General features: G+C 43.1%; 2 protein-coding genes across 2 annotated transcripts; one reads left to right on the top strand and one right to left on the bottom strand.

The window, feature by feature from the left end:
- The first annotated feature begins 2,205 nt into the window (after positions 1-2,205).
- Positions 2,206-3,220, top strand: LOC311145795 (telethonin-like). The gene is made up of 2 exons (XM_084182108.1): positions 2,206-2,551; positions 2,816-3,220. Exons 1-2 carry the CDS (start codon positions 2,403-2,405, stop codon positions 3,204-3,206), a joined length of 540 nt encoding a protein of 179 aa, XP_084038234.1. The 5' UTR covers positions 2,206-2,402; the 3' UTR covers positions 3,207-3,220.
- Positions 3,221-15,815: 12,595 nt separating this feature from the next.
- Positions 15,816-18,874, bottom strand: LOC311138999 (proline-rich protein 29-like; the record flags this gene model as incomplete). Its single annotated transcript, XM_084173824.1, has 6 exons — positions 15,816-15,838; positions 16,368-16,438; positions 16,556-16,716; positions 17,423-17,550; positions 18,301-18,391; positions 18,794-18,874. The coding sequence occupies 6 exons, from the start codon at positions 18,872-18,874 to the stop codon at positions 15,816-15,818; spliced, it is 555 nt and encodes a 184-aa protein (XP_084029950.1).
- Between the last annotated feature and the right edge of the window lie 1,409 nt (positions 18,875-20,283).

The following is a 20,283-nucleotide window of genomic DNA, read 5'->3' as shown; positions in this document are numbered from 1 at the left end:
ACAGTGTCACCTGCAAAGCACCCCCACACCATAACACCTCCTCCTCCATGCTTTATGGTGGGAACTACAAATGTGGAGATCATCTGTTCACCCACACCACGTCTCACAAAGACACGGCGGTTGGAACCAAAAATCTCAAATTTGGACACCAGACCAAAGGACACATTGCCACCGGTCTAATGTCCATTGCTCATGTTTCTTGGCCCAAGCAGGTCTCTTCTTCTTATTGGTGTTTCTTTGCAGCAATTCGACAATGAAGGCCTGATACACACAGTCCCCTCTGAACAGTTGATGTTGAGATGTGTCTGTGACTTGAACTCTGTGAAACATTTATTTGGGCTGACATTTTTGAGGCTGGTAACTCTAATGAACTTATTCTCTGCAGCAGAGGTAACTCTGGTCTTCCATTCCTGTGGCGGTCCTCATGACAGCCAGTTTCATCATAGGGCTTGATGGTTTTTGCGACTGTACTTTAAGAAACTTTCAAAGTTCTTGAAATTTTCCGTATTGACTGACCTTCATGTCTTAAAGTAATGATGGACTGTCGTTTCTCTTTGCTTATTTGAGCTGTTCTTACCATAATATGGACTTGGTCTTTTACCAAATAGGGCTATCTTCTGTATACCCCCCCTACCTTGTCACATCACAACTGATTGTCTCAAACGCAATTCCACAAATTAACTTTTAAGAAGGCACACCTGTTAATTGAAATACATTCCAGGTTACCTCATGAAGCTAGTTGAGACAATGCCAATAGTGTCATCAAGGCAAAGGGTGGCTATTTGAAGAATCTCAAATATAAAATATATTTTGATTTGTTTAACACTTTTTTGGTTACTACATGATGTCTTATTTGATAGTTTTGATGTCTTCACTATTATTCTACAATGTAAAAAAAAAATTAAATAAAGAAAAACCCTTGAATGAGTAGGCGTGTCCAAACTTTTGACTGGTAGTGTATGTACATTTACACTGAGTATCCCAAACATTAGGAACACTTTTATAATATTGAGCTGCCTTTTGCCATCAGAACAGCCTCAATTCGTCAGGGCATGGACTCTACAAAGTGTTGAAAGTGTTCCACAGGGATGCTGGCCCATGTTGACTCCAATGCTTCCCACAGTTGTGTCAAGTTGGCTGGATGTCCTTTGGGTGGTGGACCATTCTTGATACACACGGGAAACTGTTGAGCGTGAAAAACCCAGCAGCGTTGCAGTTCTTGACACAAACCGGTGCGCCTGCGGCCTGGCACTTACTACCATACCCCGTTCAAAGGCACTTACATTTTTTGTCTTGCCCAATCACCCTCTGAATGGCACATACACAATCCATGTCTCAATTGTCTCAAGGCTTAAAAATCATTCTTTAACCTGTCTCCTCCCCTTCATCTACACTGATTGAAGTTATTTAACAAGTGACATCATTAAGGGATCATAGCTTTCATCTGGATTCACCTGGTCAGTCTATGTCATGGAGGTCGTCCTCTGTAGCTCAGCTGGTAGAGCACGGCGCTTGTAACGCCAGGGTAGTGGGTTCGATCCCCGGGACCACCCATACACAAAAATGTTTGCACGCATGACTGTAAGTCGCTTTGGATAAAAGCGTCTGCTAAATGGCATATTATGGAAAGAGATGTTAATGTTTTGTATGCTCAATCTATGTATTCTCTCTTGGAGCAATAGAGTTTCCCCTCAGCACCCAGCATTATTAGCAATGGCTGATCTCTTTCGACATTAGTGTTCTGCCACTGGCTGCTATATGTACATCAAGACCTCTATTAAGCTCTATTAAGATGCCAGCTCTCAGAAGTCCCCCCCTGTGTGTTCGTGTTTGTTTACATGTGTCTGAACACTGGGTCAGATAGTGCTCTTAAGATGGAAACCTTCCACTTAGTTTGATAACCGGATGTCCCTCAACTTAGCGTGTTGGGCCGGGGTGATTATAGAGGGGATTGGGGGTATAATTTGGGTATCAGGGGATTCTGAGTACAATTACCAGTAACCCACCCACTCCTATCTCTTTTTTCCGCACTCTCTTTCTCTCTCCCCCAGCCACCTCCCTCTCTCTTTCAGATGGGCTCTTGGTGTCAGGTGTCAGCACACACTAGCTGTGGAGTGACAACATGGCTTAGAAATAGCAGCAGGGCTTCTATAAAAGACATAGACGGGCATGGTCCCAGACACAAACAGCAGAGACCACCAGACCATCACCACAGAGGCAAGAGAGAGGAGTACCATCACAGAGTACCTGGGCTAGCAACTACAGACAGACAGATAGTCCAGAGAGAAGAAGCCTGAACACAGAGATACCAAGACAGACGGACAGACAGAGGAGTCTGAGAAACTAACGGAGGTGATTAAACCGATAGAAGGACAGAACTTCACCCACACAGAACAGTGATAATGCAGGTGTGTACCGTTCTTGAGAAGCGTGCTGGGGCTGTGGTGGGGGCTGAGCTGGCCTGCAGCGTACGGGAGGAGAACCAGGCTCAGAGGGAGAGCTACAAAGCCGACTGGAACAGTGTTAACATGAAGACCCGGGCCATGGACAGGTGAGTCCCAGCCTTTAGACAAACTGTATTCATTACTTCTGGTAGATGTAACACATTGAACAATATTAAGTAATTGATTCTTATATAAAATCTTGAATAACAATAAAGCAATACGTCCCCCTATATTATAATAACTGTCAGGCTAATCTATCAGCTGACATTACATTTAATGATTTTCATTTAGCTGGTAGGATTCTCAGCTGATACTGAGAGACCATTAGAGTTTGAAAATCACTGAGCAATGTCCAACTCATCTCTCCACAGGCAGACAATGAACATGAATGATGACTCTCGTCGGGAGACCTACACTAGGCAGTGGGAGGCTCGCTCCCTGGCCCAGGCCTGTCCCTGTGGGGTGTACAGAGTGGGCACCATGGAGAGGGGTGTGAGGGAGCACCAGCTCCTTCCCAAGAGGAACACCTTGCCCCTGCCCATCTTCACCCCTGCACAGCTGGGCATCCGGCTGGGCCGTGGAGCACCACACACCCAGGAGGACCTCCGTCCCTTCCCCATCCCCGACGGTGCCTGCCCTGGCAAGAAGGCAGTGGTCGAAATCACACAAGACCTGCCCCCCATCAAGCCACTCAAGATGGAGTTTGCAAAGGTGCCCAGAGCACTGGGCCGCTCCGTGTCACAGGAGGTCCAGAGAGGGTGAAGGAAGAGGAAAGGAAGGAGAGAAGGAGAGAAGCTGAAAGAATGGATGTTAGGGATAAAGGTTAATTGTGGGGCTCAGCCCATCAGAAAAGCATGGAGGGATGTATATAGATTTATTCTTAGTGACATTTATTCCATCTCTATTTATTATTTATTTATTGCATCTCTATTCCCTAGTGGTCCTCTGTAGCTCAATTGGTAGAGCATGGCGCTTGTAACACCATGGTAGTGGGTTCGATCCCTGGCACCACCCATACGTAAAAATGTATGCACACATGACTGTAAGTTTAGTAAAGCCGTCACACAGTGCATACCTTTCCTGTTTCATTAGGTATTACATGTATACTACAGATATGTCCAATGTTATACAAGGTATTGTTTGCTTAGAGATCTGATAGCATCTTTTGATTGACAGAAAGGCAGACAAATGCTCTGGGGTGTGTTCTTTCAGCTGTGCCAGAAGCTAATCTCCCTGCTGACTGGAAAAAAACAGACTGGCCTTGTGGCCTTGTCACTTCTATACACCGAATGAACTGCCCCTGCCCCCCTGTCTGGCTGAAGCCAGTTGTGGATAGGCCACATTGCATAGTATGGCATTCTGACCGCATTATATGCAGTGGTACATTTTACCCCACTTGTCAAACAATGGCAGGATGTTTTATATGCTAAACCAATGTATGTATGAAGATTAATTTATTGGTGTATTCATGTGGAATGACCATGCACAGATGAGGGAGGTGAGAGAAGGGAAATACGAAGATATCAAAGATGCTTCAAAAGTGACAGAGTGAGAGAGCAGAAGATAATTGGAACTGTAGAGAGGAAATGAACAAGAAAGTGGGCACGGAGGGAGGGGTGGACTCAACATTTACATTTTACATTTACATTTTAGTCATTTAGCAGACGCTCTTATTAAGAGCGACTGACAGTTAGTGAGTGCATACATATATATTTTTTTTCATACCAACATACCTTGGCATCCAGCCCTCTCTTTTGTAACAATGGAGAGCTGGTGAGCCTTTAGACCTCCAGAAGTCCTTGACACACTCTAATCCTGGGTGAGAGGACAGAACGGTACAACATGATCCCACGCTGGGAACCCAGACAAAGGAGCCCACTGGGCACAGACGTCAATTCAATGTCTATTCCACGTTGGTTCCACGTCATTTCAATAAAATGACGTGGAAACAACGTTGATTCAACCAGTGTGTGCCGAGTGGGAGGTGAGTGTGTGCTGACATACAGTGGGGAAAAAAAGTATTTAGTCAGCCACCAATTGTGCAAGTTCTCCCACTTAAAAAGATGAGAGAGGCCTGTAATTTTCATCATAGGTACACGTCAACTATGACAGACAAAATGAGGGAAAAAAATCCAGAAAATCACATTGTAGGATTTTTAATGAATTTATTTGCAAATTATGGTGGAAAATAAGTATTTGGTCAATAACAAAAGTTTCTCAATACTTTGTTATATACCCTTTGTTGGCAATGACACAGGTCAAACGTTTTCTGTAAGTCTTCACAAGGTTTTCACACACTGTTGCTGGTATTTTGGCCCATTCCTCCATCAAGATCTCCTCTAGAGCAGTGATGTTTTGGGGCTGTCGCTGGGCAACACGGACTTTCAACTCCCTCCAACGATTTTCTATGGGGTTGAGATCTGGAGACTGGCTAGGCCACTCCAGGACCTTGAAATGCTTCTTACGAAGCCACTCCTTGGTTGCCCGGGCGGTGTGTTTGGGATCATTGTAATGCTGAAAGACCCAGCCATGTTTCATCTTCAATGCCCTTGCTGATGGAAGGAGGTTTTCACTCAAAATCTCACGATACATGGCCCCATTCATTCTTTCCTTTACACGGATCAGTCGTCCTGGTCCCTTTGCAGAAAAACAGCCCCAAAGCATGATGTTTCCACCCCCATGCTTCACAGTAGGTATGGTGTTCTTTAGATGCAACTCAGCATTCTTTGTCCTCCAAACACGACGAGTTGAGTTTTTACCAAAAAGTTATATTTTGGTTTCATTTGACCATATGACATTCTCCCAATTCTCTTCTGGATCATCCAAATGCACTCTAGCAAACTTCAGACGGGCCTGGACATGTACTGGCTTAAGCAGGGGGACACGTCTGGTACTGCAGGATTTGAGTCCCTAGCGGCGTAGTGTGTTACTGATGGTAGGCTTTGTTACTTTGGTCCCAGCTCTCTGCAGGTCATTCACTAGGTCCCCCGTGTGGTTCTGGGATTTTTGCTCACCGTTCTTGTGATCATTTTGACCCCAAGGGGTGAGATCTTGCATGGAGCCCCAGATCGAGGGATATTATCAGTGGTCTTGTATGTCTTCCATTACCTAATAATTGCTCCCACAGTTGATTTCTTCAAACCAAGCTGCTTACCTATTGCAGATTCAGTCTTCCCAGCCTGGTGCAGGTCTACAATTTTGTTTCTGGTGTCCTTTGACAGCTCTTTGGTCTTGGCCATAGTGGAGTTTGGAGTGTGACTGTTTGAGGTTGTGGACAGGTGTCTTTTATACTGATAACAAGTACAAACAGGTGCCATTAATACAGGTAACGAGTGGAGGACAGAGGAGCCTCTTAAAGAAGAAGTTACAGGTCTGTGAGAGCCAGAAATCTTGCTTGTTTGTAGGTGACCAAATACTTATTTTCCACCATAATTTGCAAATAAATTCATTAAAAATCCTACAATGTGATTTTCTGGATTTTTTTTCCTCAATTTGTCTGTCATAGTTGACGTGTACCTATGATGAAAATTACAGGCCTCTCTCATCTTTTTAAGTGGGAGAACTTGCACAATTGGTGGCTGACTAAATACTTTTTTTCCCCACTGTATCTGGATGGTCCCGGATCATGACTCAAGTCATTGAAATAGACTGACTACCTGTATGATCAAGACGTCTATATTTAAACAAAGTGTCCTTTAACTGTGTATGATCTACCCATCTAGCTGTGTGCTAATGTTGACATCTGATGTTAGTGAACAGATCATACAGTTTTACATTCAGCATCACTCCGTCAAAGGAAATATAGTATTCTTTCTAACGAAGATATCATCTACATATAGTTCAGGATGTTGTGGATCCCTGGAAATAAATTGAATTAATGTAAACATTACAGTTTTGAAAACATAGCTTGTCCCGGGAATGGGGTAAATTGAGCCAGGGGCTAGGTAAGTTGAGCCATTTACACATTTCTGTACTGAATGAAATATTACCACTACCTTTTTAAAACCATGTCTATCTTTATTTCCCAAACACAATTCAACACCATCACAATCACTTTTTTGTCTTTTAGTAATTTTAAGGATCTTTTAACACAGGCTTAACACCTAACTTGTTACTTTTTTTATCACTTTTAACATAGGCCAGGCCCTGTTGTTACCTCATATCCCAGTGATAATGCCTTTCATTACGCCTGTGAAGAAAACACTTCAATTTGCTCAACTTGCCATTGGCTCAACTATTGACTCAACTTACCCCAAGGCAAGCATTTTGACTATATTAGCTCACACAGCTACAAGGATGCACTTTCATGCTAGCTTTAGGACCTCATATTGAAGCTTATAGAGACCCCAAATGATGTATAGAAAAAATGTTCCATGTGGTTTCTTCCTTCACAGACTCCATGAAATGATGACCTCTTCCTAAATATTTGGTCAAATTATTCATTTTGTGTATGGTTTCCTAGAAAGAAAGGCAGCTCAACTAACCCCTTCCTCCATTTATCCCACTCTCCCCTATCTGTTTTCAGAATTATTTTTGTATAATTAAATCTCAAGTGCTTTTCACTTTCTCTGTGTGTTGACCTGTCTTAATAAAAAAAGTTGAGTACAACCATCACAAAGAACACCGCACACACGCACACACACACACACACACACACACACACAGACACACACACACACACACACACACACACACACAGAGAGAGAGCGAGAGAGAGTAAATGGGGTGTGGTGATGATAGATTAATCTATGCCTGACTGATTATCAGCTGTAAACAACATGGCTAACTCATAATCTTGCACCTACAGGATTCTGTTCAGGCAGCAACAGCTGAGGTGGGTTAGACACTTCAACATACAGCTTTATTAGTGGGGTAGAATAAATATGGTCAAGCTCTGGACTAAGGATAGTACAGATGTAGGACTTAATTTGAGCAAGTTTGCTACAGCAGGAAAATAATCCTGCATTAACAAGACATTTGAATTATTATGTGTATTATAATTTATGGACATTTTTGTAGGGGCTTATACATTTTCTGTAAGGAAAATCAAGTCTGAAATTTGAAAGTGGAAATTACAAACTTCAGAAGATTTCTCAAACATCAAATACACTACAAGTTTTACATTTCCTAAAAGTTGCCCTGCAACAGGGTGATCAAATTAGTACCCAACATCTTACCGGAAATGTACAACTTGTAGACTGACTGAGCAACAAGTAACTGGACGTCTCTACTGAATTCTTGCTTGTACGTTGGGTACATAGTATACTGTAACAATCTTTCCCCCCGTCACAATTTTATGTCCATGTCATCTCTATTTCTATATTTTCCCCCAGAAGGTTACTATCTCCATTGGCTCTCTGCCCAGGACACAATGCTCCACTCTCGATCCACATACTGTAACCTCTCTACTACTTTCTCTCCTCTGTACCTTCATGTATGATCTTTCCTTCCAACTCCCAGTTTGTCCAACTTGGATTGTTTATTTTTTCTTTCTGTCTTTCTCTCCCTCTCTCTATCCTTTTCTCTGCCCTCCCCCTTGTTTCTCTGTTATGGGGTCTAGTGTGGCTCAGTGTAAGGGTCTAGGTATTATTAGCAGGGTAAACACTGCTATCACTAGAGAGACAGAGCCAGAGAGACAGCCGTATCTGCCTGTTCTTCTCCTCTGAGCTCTTAATCCCTCACTGTTTAATCAGAGCTTTGGGTCTTCTGGTCCGCTCCCTTTCCCCCCCATCTAGAACATTACCCCCTCTACCACCGCTACACCCCAAACAGGCCGAGACAGAATCGACCATAGACGCTGCCAAGTCATGAAACTCCCCTCCAGTAGCCAAGGAATGTCAGTTGACATGAAGAGAGAAGTTCATGTGGAAAAACTCAACACAACATGGACTCCCCCAAGTCTTAGTCCATCAGATAGCCCTTATCCCATATCTCCTACTCCATCCACTAACTGTACATGCATTCCAGCACTGATATGAATATTGTGTAACTCTAACTTGATTGAATTAATCCATCCATCCATTTTATGAATTATCAGTATGTGCTGTATTGTCTCCCATTTCAAGACTGACCCCAGATTTCCTTGTATTCTTCATCACCTTTAGGGTTAATGGAGTCGGTTTGCTTTTGATCTCTTGCCTTCTAATCCCCCTGTGTACTCATCACAGTAAATGTAAACCCCCAGGGGGTCATGGGAGGTCATACTGTGGTAAAGTACGGTAGAATGCAGAGTCACTGTGAATGCCTGTCAAAACATGTGTTCTATTTTCTTGTGACCTATAGGCTCTTAAAAGCACTTATGTAACTCTGATATCAAAGGCTGTGTTTTTCTGGAAGGGTGACTCCACGGACACACTGATGATACAGCAACAGGCACGCCCACAAACACCACAGATAAACAGACCTACTCACCAGTAGCGGTGCGTGGGTAAAATCACTGGGGAAGCCAAGCCAGGGAAAAAAAGCACATTACAACCTGTGTAATGTGATAATTGCGTTGTTTGCTCTATAACCTGTTAGTTCATATGCCTTGCCACTGTGATATATAGGCCTAAAGGCCGAGACAATAAGAAGACACAGTGGCAGAATAAATTCAACCAGACCTTCATTTCATCACAAAACCGGAGAGCAACATCTGTCCGGTGAAGTCCACAAAACATATTGCATGTAACAAGCAGTTACATGACCTACAGGATGGCCAAGCAAGTTAATGTTTCCAACATTTTCGGACTACTAAACAACTATTGATTTAGAACCACGGAGATACCACAAGTCGCAAAGAAAACAGGAGCTGCCTCCACTATTCTAGCACCATTTCAACTTCAACATCATCTAATCACCTATGCTTAGTCTAATACAGTGACAACTAAAAGATACCAAAAACGATTTAGTCCAATCAGCATAAGCTACATATGATGTGGCTGTCCATGGCACTGATTTCTGTGTGTGCCTGCAAGTAGAACAAAACATGTTGACTCACCCTTCTTGTAGAGAAATGCCAATGCCATCCTCGTCTTTCATGTTGCCTAAACGGTTTGACTCTGTCATACAGTACACACTTTAGTTTTTGTTGTCCTAGGCTACCTGTCAAAAATGCTTGCTTGCTAGCCTAACTTCCTTTTATGGGCTATGATGCACCAGGCCAGCTAGTTAACATTAGCATACTACATCTAGCTACATGTTGAACTTCCATCCTCTCAGGCCAGGGGCACAATTTATGAATTTATGGTTGGATCAGAATCGCCGTTATAATCAATGGCCAGTATGGAGAATTAAGAAAAACACACAAGTCCAAATCCCTATCTCCATCCATGGCTAATTTAGGAAAGGGCCTATTTTTAGCTAGCTAGCTAACCACCGGAGGACAATGACATAATGAGATGCAACAATTCAAGTTAGTTTTCCTGTCTACTGATGTTTGTCTTCTGATGTGATGTGATTGGTGTGAAGCCAAATCCAAACTGGCTTCCCTTGACACTTTTTTATTTGTGAGTCAGGACAATCTTCGTCTTGTTCTTCTTTGGTACTATGGCGTTCACACTGTGCTGTAGTGTGTGTTCAATCACATTACATTTGTGATACAAAAATAAAAAGGAAGGGGGAATTGTTTTTCAAAAATGCACCACCAACCAACCATACACCTATATTCATTTGAAGTCGGAGGTTTACATACACCTTAGCCAAATACATTTAAAATCAGTTTTTCACAATTCCTGACATTTAATCCTAGTAAAAATCCATGTCTTAGGTCAGTTAGGATCACCACTTTATTTTAAGAATGTAAAATGTCAGAATAATAGTAGAGAGAATGATTTATTTCAGCTTTTATTTCTTTCATCTCATTCCCAGTGGGTCAGAAGTTTACATACACTCAATTAGTATTTGGTTGCATTGCCTTTAAATTGTTTAACTTGGGTCAAACGTTTCGGGTAGCCTTCCACAAGCTTCCCACAATAAGTTGGGTGAATTTTGGCCTATTCCCCCTGACAGAGCTGGTGTAAGTGAATCAGGTTTGTAGGCCTCCTTGCTTGCACACGCTTTTTCAGTTCTGCCCACACATTTTCTATAGGATTGAGGGCTTTGTGATGGCCACTACAATACCTTGACTTTGTTGTCCTTAAGCCATTTTGCCACAACTTTGGAAGTATGCTTGGGGTCATTGTCCATTTGGAAGACCCATTTGCGACCAAGCTTTAACTTCCTGACTGATGTCTTGAGATGTTGCTTCAATATATCCACATAATTGTCCTTCCTCATGATGTCATCTATTTTGTGAAGTGCACCAGTCCCTCCTGCAGCAAAGCACCCCCATAGCATGATGCTGCCACCCCCGTGCTTCACGGTTGGGATGGTGTTCTTCGGCTTGCAAGCAACCCCCTTTTTCCACCAAACATAACGATGGTCATTATGGCCAAACAGTTCTATTTTTGTTTCATCAGACCAGAGGAAATTTCTCCAAAAAGTACGATCTTTGTCCCCATGTGCAGTTGCAAACCGTAGTCTGGCTTTTTTATGGCGGTTTTGGAGCAGTGGCTTCTTCCTTGCTGAGCGGCCTTTCAGGTTTTGTCAATATAGGACTTGTTTTACTGTGGTTATAGATACTTTTGTACCTGTTTCCTCCAGCATCTTCACAAGGTCCTTTGCTGTTGTTCTGGGATTGATTTGCACTTTTCGCATGAAAATACGTTAATCTCTAGGAGACAGAACGCGTCTCCTTCCTGAGCGGTATGACGGCTGCATGGTCCCATGGTGTTTATACTTGCGTACTATTGTTTGTACAGATGAACGTGGTACCTTCAGGCATTTGGAAATTGCTCCCAAGGATGAACCAGACTTGTGGAAGTCTACCTTTTTTTTCTGAGGTCTTGGCTGATTTCTTTTGATTTTCCCATGATGTCAAGCAATTGACTCAAATGATGTCAATTAGCCTATCAGAAGCTACTAAAGCCATGACACAATTTTCTGGAATTTTCCAAGCTGTTTAAAGGCACAGTCAACTTAGTGCATGTAAACTTCTGATCCACTGGAATTGTGATACAGTGAATTATAAGTGAAATAATCTGTCTGTAAACAATTGTTGGAAAATCTACTTGTGTCATGCACAAAGTAGATGTCCTAACCGACTTGCCAAAACTATAGTTTGTTAACAAGAAATTTGTGGAGTGGTTGAAAAACTAGTTTTAATGACTCCAACCTAAGTGTATGTAAACTTCCAACTTCAACTGTACCACAAAACCTCAGAACATCTTATAACTCCTCTGCAGTAGAATCTCATCCACCCAGGTACTTCTCTGCAGCTGCCACCTACACTCATTAAAAACCCACTGCCCCATTCCACTACTTTGACCCTATCTGCTCCTGCACCATGCCAATGGCCTGAGAGGACGGGACACCACCACTCAACACACCCTGTAACTCTCGTTTCCCCAAATATTTCTCTGCAGCTGCCACCACAACATCTATTTTCTGTGATTTACATTCCATTTCTGTGGTACAGTTGATAACCATAGCTATGAACGCTAAGAAGCCAAACTTACTGAAGCATATACCACTCGTTGGTATATTCCTCTGTGCTGGCGCAAATATACTACTCATTGACAAATCCTCCCCTACTTTCTTCACTGCCTCAGCATACGACACCTTCTGCACTACTCTGACACTAGCCACCTCAACCTCCCTCTCTCGCACCAAACACTTCTGATTCCCAGCAATATGGGCACCCCTACAGTTGACACGCACAACTTTATCCAACGAAACTACACAACCCTCTATCCCATGCCCTCCTGCACACTTCCCACATCTTGGAATCTCCCTCCTAAAACTGCTGCGACATGACCATAAACGTTGCACCTGAAACAGTGCAGTGGATTCGGCACAAAAGCTCTAACAGGATAACTGATATATCCTAACATGACTTTGTCTGGTAGAGACTCTGACTCAAAACTCAGAAGGACTGACAATGACTCCTCTGTTTCACCACGCTACCCACTAGGTCTACGTCGCACCAAACGGCAAGCCTCACCAACACCAGGAATCTTCAACTTCAATTGCTCCACCTCAACACTTAATGCTACCCCAGAAATCCCTCTTTTCAATACTGCCCTGTTCCTAAGAGCAAAGCAAGAAACAGATCTTGACCCAAGTTGCGTGACACGGAGTGCCTGCTCCCTCTGGTCAGAAGAAACACAAACAAATATCACAAGTCCACAGGTTACCTTCACTGATTTAACTGCACCTAACTCCTTCCTCACCCACCCTGAAACCACAAATGGATCTGCCAAAAAGCAAGGGTCCACTTTCTCCAAAAATGTCACTCCTACTGGACCAAATTCTTCTTTATCCATTAATGCCAGGCTTGGGTTCCGAGCTCTTCACCACACCTTCCACCTCACTTAACTCGCCCTCATTCACTTCCATTTCACCTCTAGATCTCAGTCTGGTGCACGGCTCACTCTGTTTGCACTTGACACCAATCTTCATCGACACTCCATCTCCATTTTTATCACCATCTTTCTCAAATTCAAATCCAACCTCTGCTTTCCTCATTGTCTTCGACCTCTTCTTCCTCTTTTTCCCCTCCATTCCTCCTCAGAAATCTTTCTGTCTCCCTGTTCCAAAATTCCTGTTCTTGGTCCATGATTCCTCCTACAACAGTTTACAGGGCGGCAGGTAGCTTAGTGGTTAAGAGCGTTGTACCAGTAACCGAAAGGTCGCTGGTTCTAATCCCCAAGCCGACTAGGTGAAAAATCTGTCGATGTGCCCTTGAGCAAGGCACTTAACCCTAATTGCTCCTGTAAGTCGCTCTGGATAAGAGCGTCTGCTAAATGACCTATTTATTTATTTATTTTTATTTTATAAAAGTTTGCTAGTTTTATCAACGTTGCCTCTGGACCAGGACCATAGATGGCCTACACGTACTGAGACAGAGGGGTGCTGTTTCGTTCGCTCGGATGCTTTCTCCAATGAGATATGTTCAGCCTCTTGCGAATTGAAGGAAATTTATGAAATAAAGAGAGATAAATAATTTGTTATGTTTATTTTGTATTGTTAGATTTTTGGGGGAAGCCTGGCTTCCCTCGGCACCATGAATACACGCCACTGCTACTCACTAACACATGACTGTACACACTCACCCACGCACGGCACACATGCACCCACACATGTATGCATGCACACACAGGGGCGTCATGCTCATAGGGGGCACAGGGGCATGTGCCCCCTCAGATTAGTCAATTTTTTTTATTTATATATATTTTGTTGTTGTTGTTGTTTCTCTGTAATACTACTAGCCACCTAGCAATTTTATGAAGTTCGCTTTAGCTAGCTCAGATAGATTCCTAATCTCCCAACCTCATAACTAGCTACCAAAAAGGCAATTCATGCTATCAATCAAGTTAGAGTAGCTAACTTGTCTAACTATCTTAGCTGGCATGCCTGCTGGAAAGGTAGGTAGACTTTAGAAAAGGAAGAAATTACGAAATGTACTGAATAATATTCCTTACAATCTTTTACTCAGATTTTAGCAGAGAAGCATATTTAGTTTCTTAAAATAAATAACCACCAGACAGCTCAAGGAGTATGCTTAGATATGCAGAAAAATAAACACCCCTTCAAATTAGTGGATTCGGCTATTTCAGCCACACCGACAGGTGTATAAAATCAAGCACACCGCCATGCAATCTCCATAGACAAACATTTGCAGAAGAATGGCCTTACTGAAGAGCTCAGTGACTTTCAACGTGGCACCGTCATATGATGCCACCTTTCCAACAAGTCAGTTCGTCAAATTTCTTCCCTGCTAGAGCTGCCCTGGTCAACTGTAAGTGCTGTTATTGTGATGTGGAAACGTCTAGGAGCAACAACAGCTCAGCCGCGAAGTGGTAAGCCACACAAGCTCACAGAATGGGACCGCCGAGTGCTGAAGCACGTAGCGCATAAAAATCGTCTGTCCTCGGTTGCAACACTCACTACCAAGTTCCAAACTGCCTCTGGAAGCAACGTCAGCACAATAACTGTTCGTTGGGAGCTTCATGAAATGGGTTTCCATGGCCGAGCATCCGCACAAAAGCCTAAGATCACCACGTGAAATGCCAAGCGTCGGCTGGAGTAGTGTAAAGCTCGCTGCCATTGACTATGGATAAGTGGAAACATCAACATCAGTGCCCGACCTCACTAATGCTCGTGGCAGAATGGAAGCAAGTCCCACAGCAATGTTCCAACTTCTAGTGGAAAGCCTTCCCAGAAGAGTGGAGGCTGTTATAGCAGCAAAGTGGGGACCAACTTCATATTAATGCCCATGATTTTGGAATGAGATGTTCAAAGAGAATGCTTTTGGTCATGTAGTGTATATATGAACTCAATGAAATAACAAGTGACATACTGATAGACATGCTGGTAGACATGGATATAAACTAGCAGGTTGACGTTTATTGTGATGAATCTTGCCCTGGAGGCAGAACTGAGCAATTTCGCTTGATTGGCCAGTTGCAAAGTCAAAATTGGCTTTATCGTAAAAATGTATGAAAACAAAAATGAGCTTTTTGGTCTTAAGGTTAGGGTTAGGCATTAGGGTTAGCAGTGTGGTTAATGTTAAGGTTAGGTTTAAAATCAGATTTTATGACTTTGTGATTGTGCTAGTTAGTGACCTCTCTGCAGAGCTGCCTCCAGGTCAAGATTCATGACAATAAATGTCAACCTGCTATAAACTAACTCACAAGCTCAAAGAAAAGCACCCTCTGACTTTGTCATGACAAAGATGCTGCTGCTCCCTGCTGGGTATTTTGTGTAATGCATGTAGAAAGAAGGCCAAAAACGGCTATAATTTATTATATTTAGCAGGCACTTTTATCCAAAGCCACTTACAGTAATACATTTTATGTATGGGTGGTGTCAGGATTCGAACCCACTACCCTAGCATTAGACGTGCCATGCTCTACCAACTGAGCTACAGTACAAGTCTGGAAGGGAGCTAAAAAAATGGAACAATACTGAACAATGATGAACTTGGCATTTTCTTTACTTAAAATAAAGGAACAACAATCTAAAAAGACCCACATTAAAATTTGTAAAAAAAACTGAAACATGCTGAGAATTATACGATTTCTGCAAGCTACATAAACATGATATTATGAATAACTATTCATAATAGTTTTTCGGGGGGCCAGTCTGAAAAATAAAACAATTATGTATGCACTCTGTAAGTCGCTCTGGATAAGAGCATCTGCTAAAATGACTAAAATGTAAAGAACAAAACTGCAGTGCCTCTGAAATGTATTTCTGTTTACTATGACAAGTTTAGAATGATTCTATCTCATAATAATAAGGCTAATGATGAATGGATGCTGTAGATTTCTCCTCTTGTTGTCACTGTCTTCATTCCGTAGCATCATAGTACTCTACACATTCAAGAGACAAAGAGAGACTTGGAAACCATCTGATGAACACATTCTTCACAAGTGTTTAGTATAATCAGCCTCATTATAACCCACAGTATCGCAATCACCATCACTGTCAGCACCCTCATCAGCATCATTGTGATCCTCCTTATTGTAGTCAGCACCAACACCTCCAACCAGCATCACATAACTCTCACATTATCTAACAGAGGGTGCTAGTGGGATCCATAGAATTAGCAATTAGTAGTAGTAGTAATTTAATAAGATCTCTATGGTTATATCCTACATATTAGAAGAGTGTTACACAGCCCCTTACATGATCAATAAGGGCTTTGAGACTTCCCATCCCCCAGCTCAATGTTCTGTATGTACAATACCACAGATGATTGAGTCATTCTATTTCTATGGTAACTCCCTCCCTATGTTTTATCTGGTGTTCTGCTATGGACACCCATGTGTTAACGTTAGTACCGCGATATGTGTTATACAGATATACAGCAGAGATGTACAGAGTGTTCCAGTAGTGTACCTGTTGCTGGAGGTATGTCAGCCCCCACAGTCCTGGTAGCGCTGGGTGGGGGAGGAGGTGGGACTGCCCTCCTGGATGATATCACACATATGTATCATTGTTATCTCTGGCACACATTGTGTCACAACATCAGACTATATAAGTGTGGGTACAGTAGGTATTATGAATGGGGTTGTGTTGTGAATCACCTGATGGTGTCTCTGTGTGGGGAGGGTGCTAGCTCCAGGGGTTCAGCGGTGTTGTGGTGGACCAGGCTAGGGTGAGGCTGGGGTGGAGGCACCCAGGTTGGGTAGGGCAGGTAGGCCGGGGCAGGCTGGTAGTGGTGGTGGTACACCTCTGGATCCTCCTCCTGCTGCTGCAGTATCACTGAGGACCAGCTGGCCTGGAGGGGAGGATAAAAACAGCCCATTCAGACACAGTAGTGCACTATATAGTGAATAGGGTGCCATTTGGGGTGCATCCTCACTCTCCACTGCAATGGGTTGGACGGCCAACTGCTTATGGAGCCTCAACACAACCACTAGACTGACTAGGAACAGTGTGACCCAAAACATACTCCAAAAGTAACGTTTAGGTGCATTAGCTAATGTGAGGAGCCACTCTGACCTCGGTCTGTTTACTTTTCCAGAATGTCATATCAGATTGAGAATATCTTTACCTACTGAAACACATGTTTTCAGATTAATAATGTAAGATGTGTGTGCTGCACACGGACAGGCTGGATGAATAGTTGGCACATGTGACTGACAGTAAATGTACCTCAGGAGTATAGGGAGGATGGAACTGGGAATAGCCAAATGACTGTACCTCAGGGGTAGGAGGAGGATGGGACTGGGAATAGCCAAATGACTGTACCTCAGAGGTAGGAGGAGGTATAGCCGGGGGAAGTAGGGGTGCTGAGGGTGCTGCTGCACCCCCTGATAAATTGATTTTTTTTTATTTTTTATGTTCCCCCACAAAAGTATTGAACTAGGCCTTTATTACTCCTGTTATTGAGCAGAGAAAAACACTAGTCAGACACTCCCATGGGGCTGGGAATGGCCAAATGACAGTACCTCAGGGGTAGACAGAGGGTGGAGCTGGGGCTGGGAATAGCCAAATGAGCTGAGGGCTGACATGGTCATGTTGTTCATGATGACTTGATGCATCTGGGCATTCTGGATCATCATCAGCTCCACCAGGTCTGGAGAATAACAGAGAGCAACGTTATATATACACACACACATATTTACACCTCCGTGGAAGCTAACTTCTTCTGTATGTCTGTTGTGTTGTCCTTTATCTTTTAGGTGACAATCAACCCTTTTCAACCCGCATGGTGTCCAATCATGAGTTATAAATCAAATCTGCCATCCTAAATGTTCTATCCTCTCCCTTCCTCAATTTCTGTCTGACATCATTCCAGCAATATGAAAATACAGATTTTGCCCACTGGCTGCTTGTCAGGGTACTCTGGCGACAACCTGATGCAACATTTAGCAAAACGACACTATATTGTACAACTCTGTCAAAATGAGAAGAATCCTACCTACTCATTGAATTATATCAGAAATAATGCCAATGCTGATATGAACCTCAATATAAGTGAGTTGAAAGTAAGAGGAGCAGAAAGTCAGTCAGAGCAAACTATCACTGCCCTGGCCTCAGCAACCAACAGACAGACAATGGTGAGGCTAGAGGTGGAGAAGGAGCGCTATAAAGAGCAAGACTGCAATTATAGATGGTTGAGCTCTGGCCCTTTGGTCCAATTGGCACCTGCAGTGACATTCACAGTTTCACAGACACAGACATACACACACAGAGAACGAGTGAGGTGAGAAAATATACTGTATAATATTGCACGCATATGTTGGAGACAGAAAGACATCTCAGAGAAACAGAGACGTGGGCTCTGTCTGAAAAGTTATCTTGACAGCCTGCCTACCATACGCACCCTGCTTGACGTGTCCTGGCCGGATGGAGGGAGTGGGAAATGACACGGCAGCATGGAGCTGCTGTAGGATGGTGGTGGGCTGCTGGGAAGCCTGGGAAGGAGACATGGGACTGTAATGAGGATCTCTGCCTGGAGGCATATAGCCAGGGAGAATATCTATCTCCCATATCTAATACTGCCATGGATGAACTACTGTTGAGAGGCAGGCAATATCAGCCCACTCACTCAACATAGTTAACAATAGCTATGCCTGATACAACATCCAATTAAAACGATAAAGTAGTGAGCCTCAAGCTATTAAGACAATACTCAAATCACAGCTGTTGTAGGCTAAAGATCCTCCCTTGATGATGCTGCATATGAAGTCAATGGCATATAGAGAGGCAGCTTTATCTGTAAATTAGTGTGGGTGTTAAATATCACATAGAATTACACAAGTAAACAGGTCAACTGTATTTTCTGCTATAAAAAAATCCCTGTTGGCCACACTTACAGGCTGTTGAATTATTTGCACATTCTGTGCGTCCTGGTTCCACTGCTGAAACTGTGGGTAAGTATCATCTGTCCATGCCATTGAATTTCATATGTCGGTAGAAAATAGAGCTGTAAACAGTAACTGAAGATAAACCTTGTTTTGATCCAACCCAGGCTTGGAGTAGACACGCACCAGTTGCGTTGCCAAGGCGTCAAAGCGCAAACAAGAAGTGCGAGAAATATGCACAGGTTGTTGCGCACATAGAGGCTGGTACGTCACTCACTGTAATGATTATGCTGCTATGGGATATTTAAACTAGGACTAATTAGTCGCTCTCTCACACACATTTATTTTCTTACCATTTAGGCCTATATGATGTAGTCGAGTTCTAAAAGTTTATAAAAGAGCAAATGAGGTGGTCACACTTGAATTGATTTTGACAGCTGTGGCACAATGGTAGCCTTCTTCCATGCAGCTAAGTGAGTGAATCCATAAAAGTAGCCTATAATTGTGATTTCCCGCCCCTAGACAATGCGCCTGGCAAGTCCATATGGTCACATGCGTCAACGTTGACGGAAGGGGCAGGGAACAGGTGGGCCTCCGCCACGTAGGTCTCTCTCTAAATTAAGTGGGCAAAGTTATGGACAGCTGGGATAGGCCTGGGCCAGCTCTCTTTCACTTCATAGACCACTAATTACAGCTTCCATTTAACGAGTTTCTCTCTGACTCCCGCTATCTCCGTTCTCCTCCTCAGTGTCTCTCTCTCTCCTTTCCTTCTCCTATATTCTGTCACAGTCTCTCACGCGGCTACATCCGCCCACACAGCAGCATTTCAAACGGTGTAATTAATCAATGTGGGCGCCATCTCGGAATGATTCCCTCTATTTTTAAAAATCCCTGTCACCAGGGCCATTTCTAGTATTTTTGGGGCCCTAAGCGAGATTTGGTTGTGGGGTCCCACCACTCCTGGACAAAACATTTTAGTGCCCCCCACCCCCTCTTGGCAGAGGAAAAAAAAAAAATCGCTGCTTTAAAGTGAATGTCCTGCAATTCCATAAAAATTTGCCATGGGGCATAGAGACATGCAGTTCTACACATTTTGTCATGGGATTGAGAGAAAATGTTGCCGTTTTAAAGCTAATTTCCTGCAATTCTGAGTGAGAGTGACTAACAAAATCAACGGGGGCCCCCTGGAGGTCAGGGCCCCTGGACACCAGTGTTGGGCACAATTCGAATTGAAGGCAGTCAATTGATTTGAATAAAACATTCTGAAACACTTTTGAAATAAATAGCTTCTACTTTTCAGTGTATTGAGAAGTCGTAGAAAAAAATGCAACTTTTAGATTATTTAATTGTGAGTTTAGTTTACTTCCTAAATTGACTGCTGGGCATGTGCCTTGCGATTCTAGAAGGTTTACATGGCTAGCAATCTATAAAATGTTAGCTGACATAGGCTAATTGAGTGACTGTCAATGACTAACAGAGGAAAACTGCTGATTTTTCTATAA

This window comes from Coregonus lavaretus (genome assembly GCF_964263955.1).
Source record: "Coregonus lavaretus genome assembly, chromosome: 2".
In the NCBI taxonomy this organism is placed as follows: Eukaryota; Metazoa; Chordata; class Actinopteri; order Salmoniformes; family Salmonidae; genus Coregonus; species Coregonus lavaretus.
This window is presented reverse-complemented; position numbering and strand designations above follow the sequence as displayed.

Bases quoted from the DNA above. Each gene is read 5' to 3' on its own strand.
- LOC311145795 (XM_084182108.1), top strand. From the start codon at position 2,403: ATGCAGGTGTGTACCGTTCTTGAGAAGCGTGCTGGGGCTGTGGTGGGG. The intron at 2,552-2,815 runs GTGAGTCCCAGC...ATCTCTCCACAG, and splicing joins AAGACCCGGGCCATGGACAG to GCAGACAATGAACATGAATG.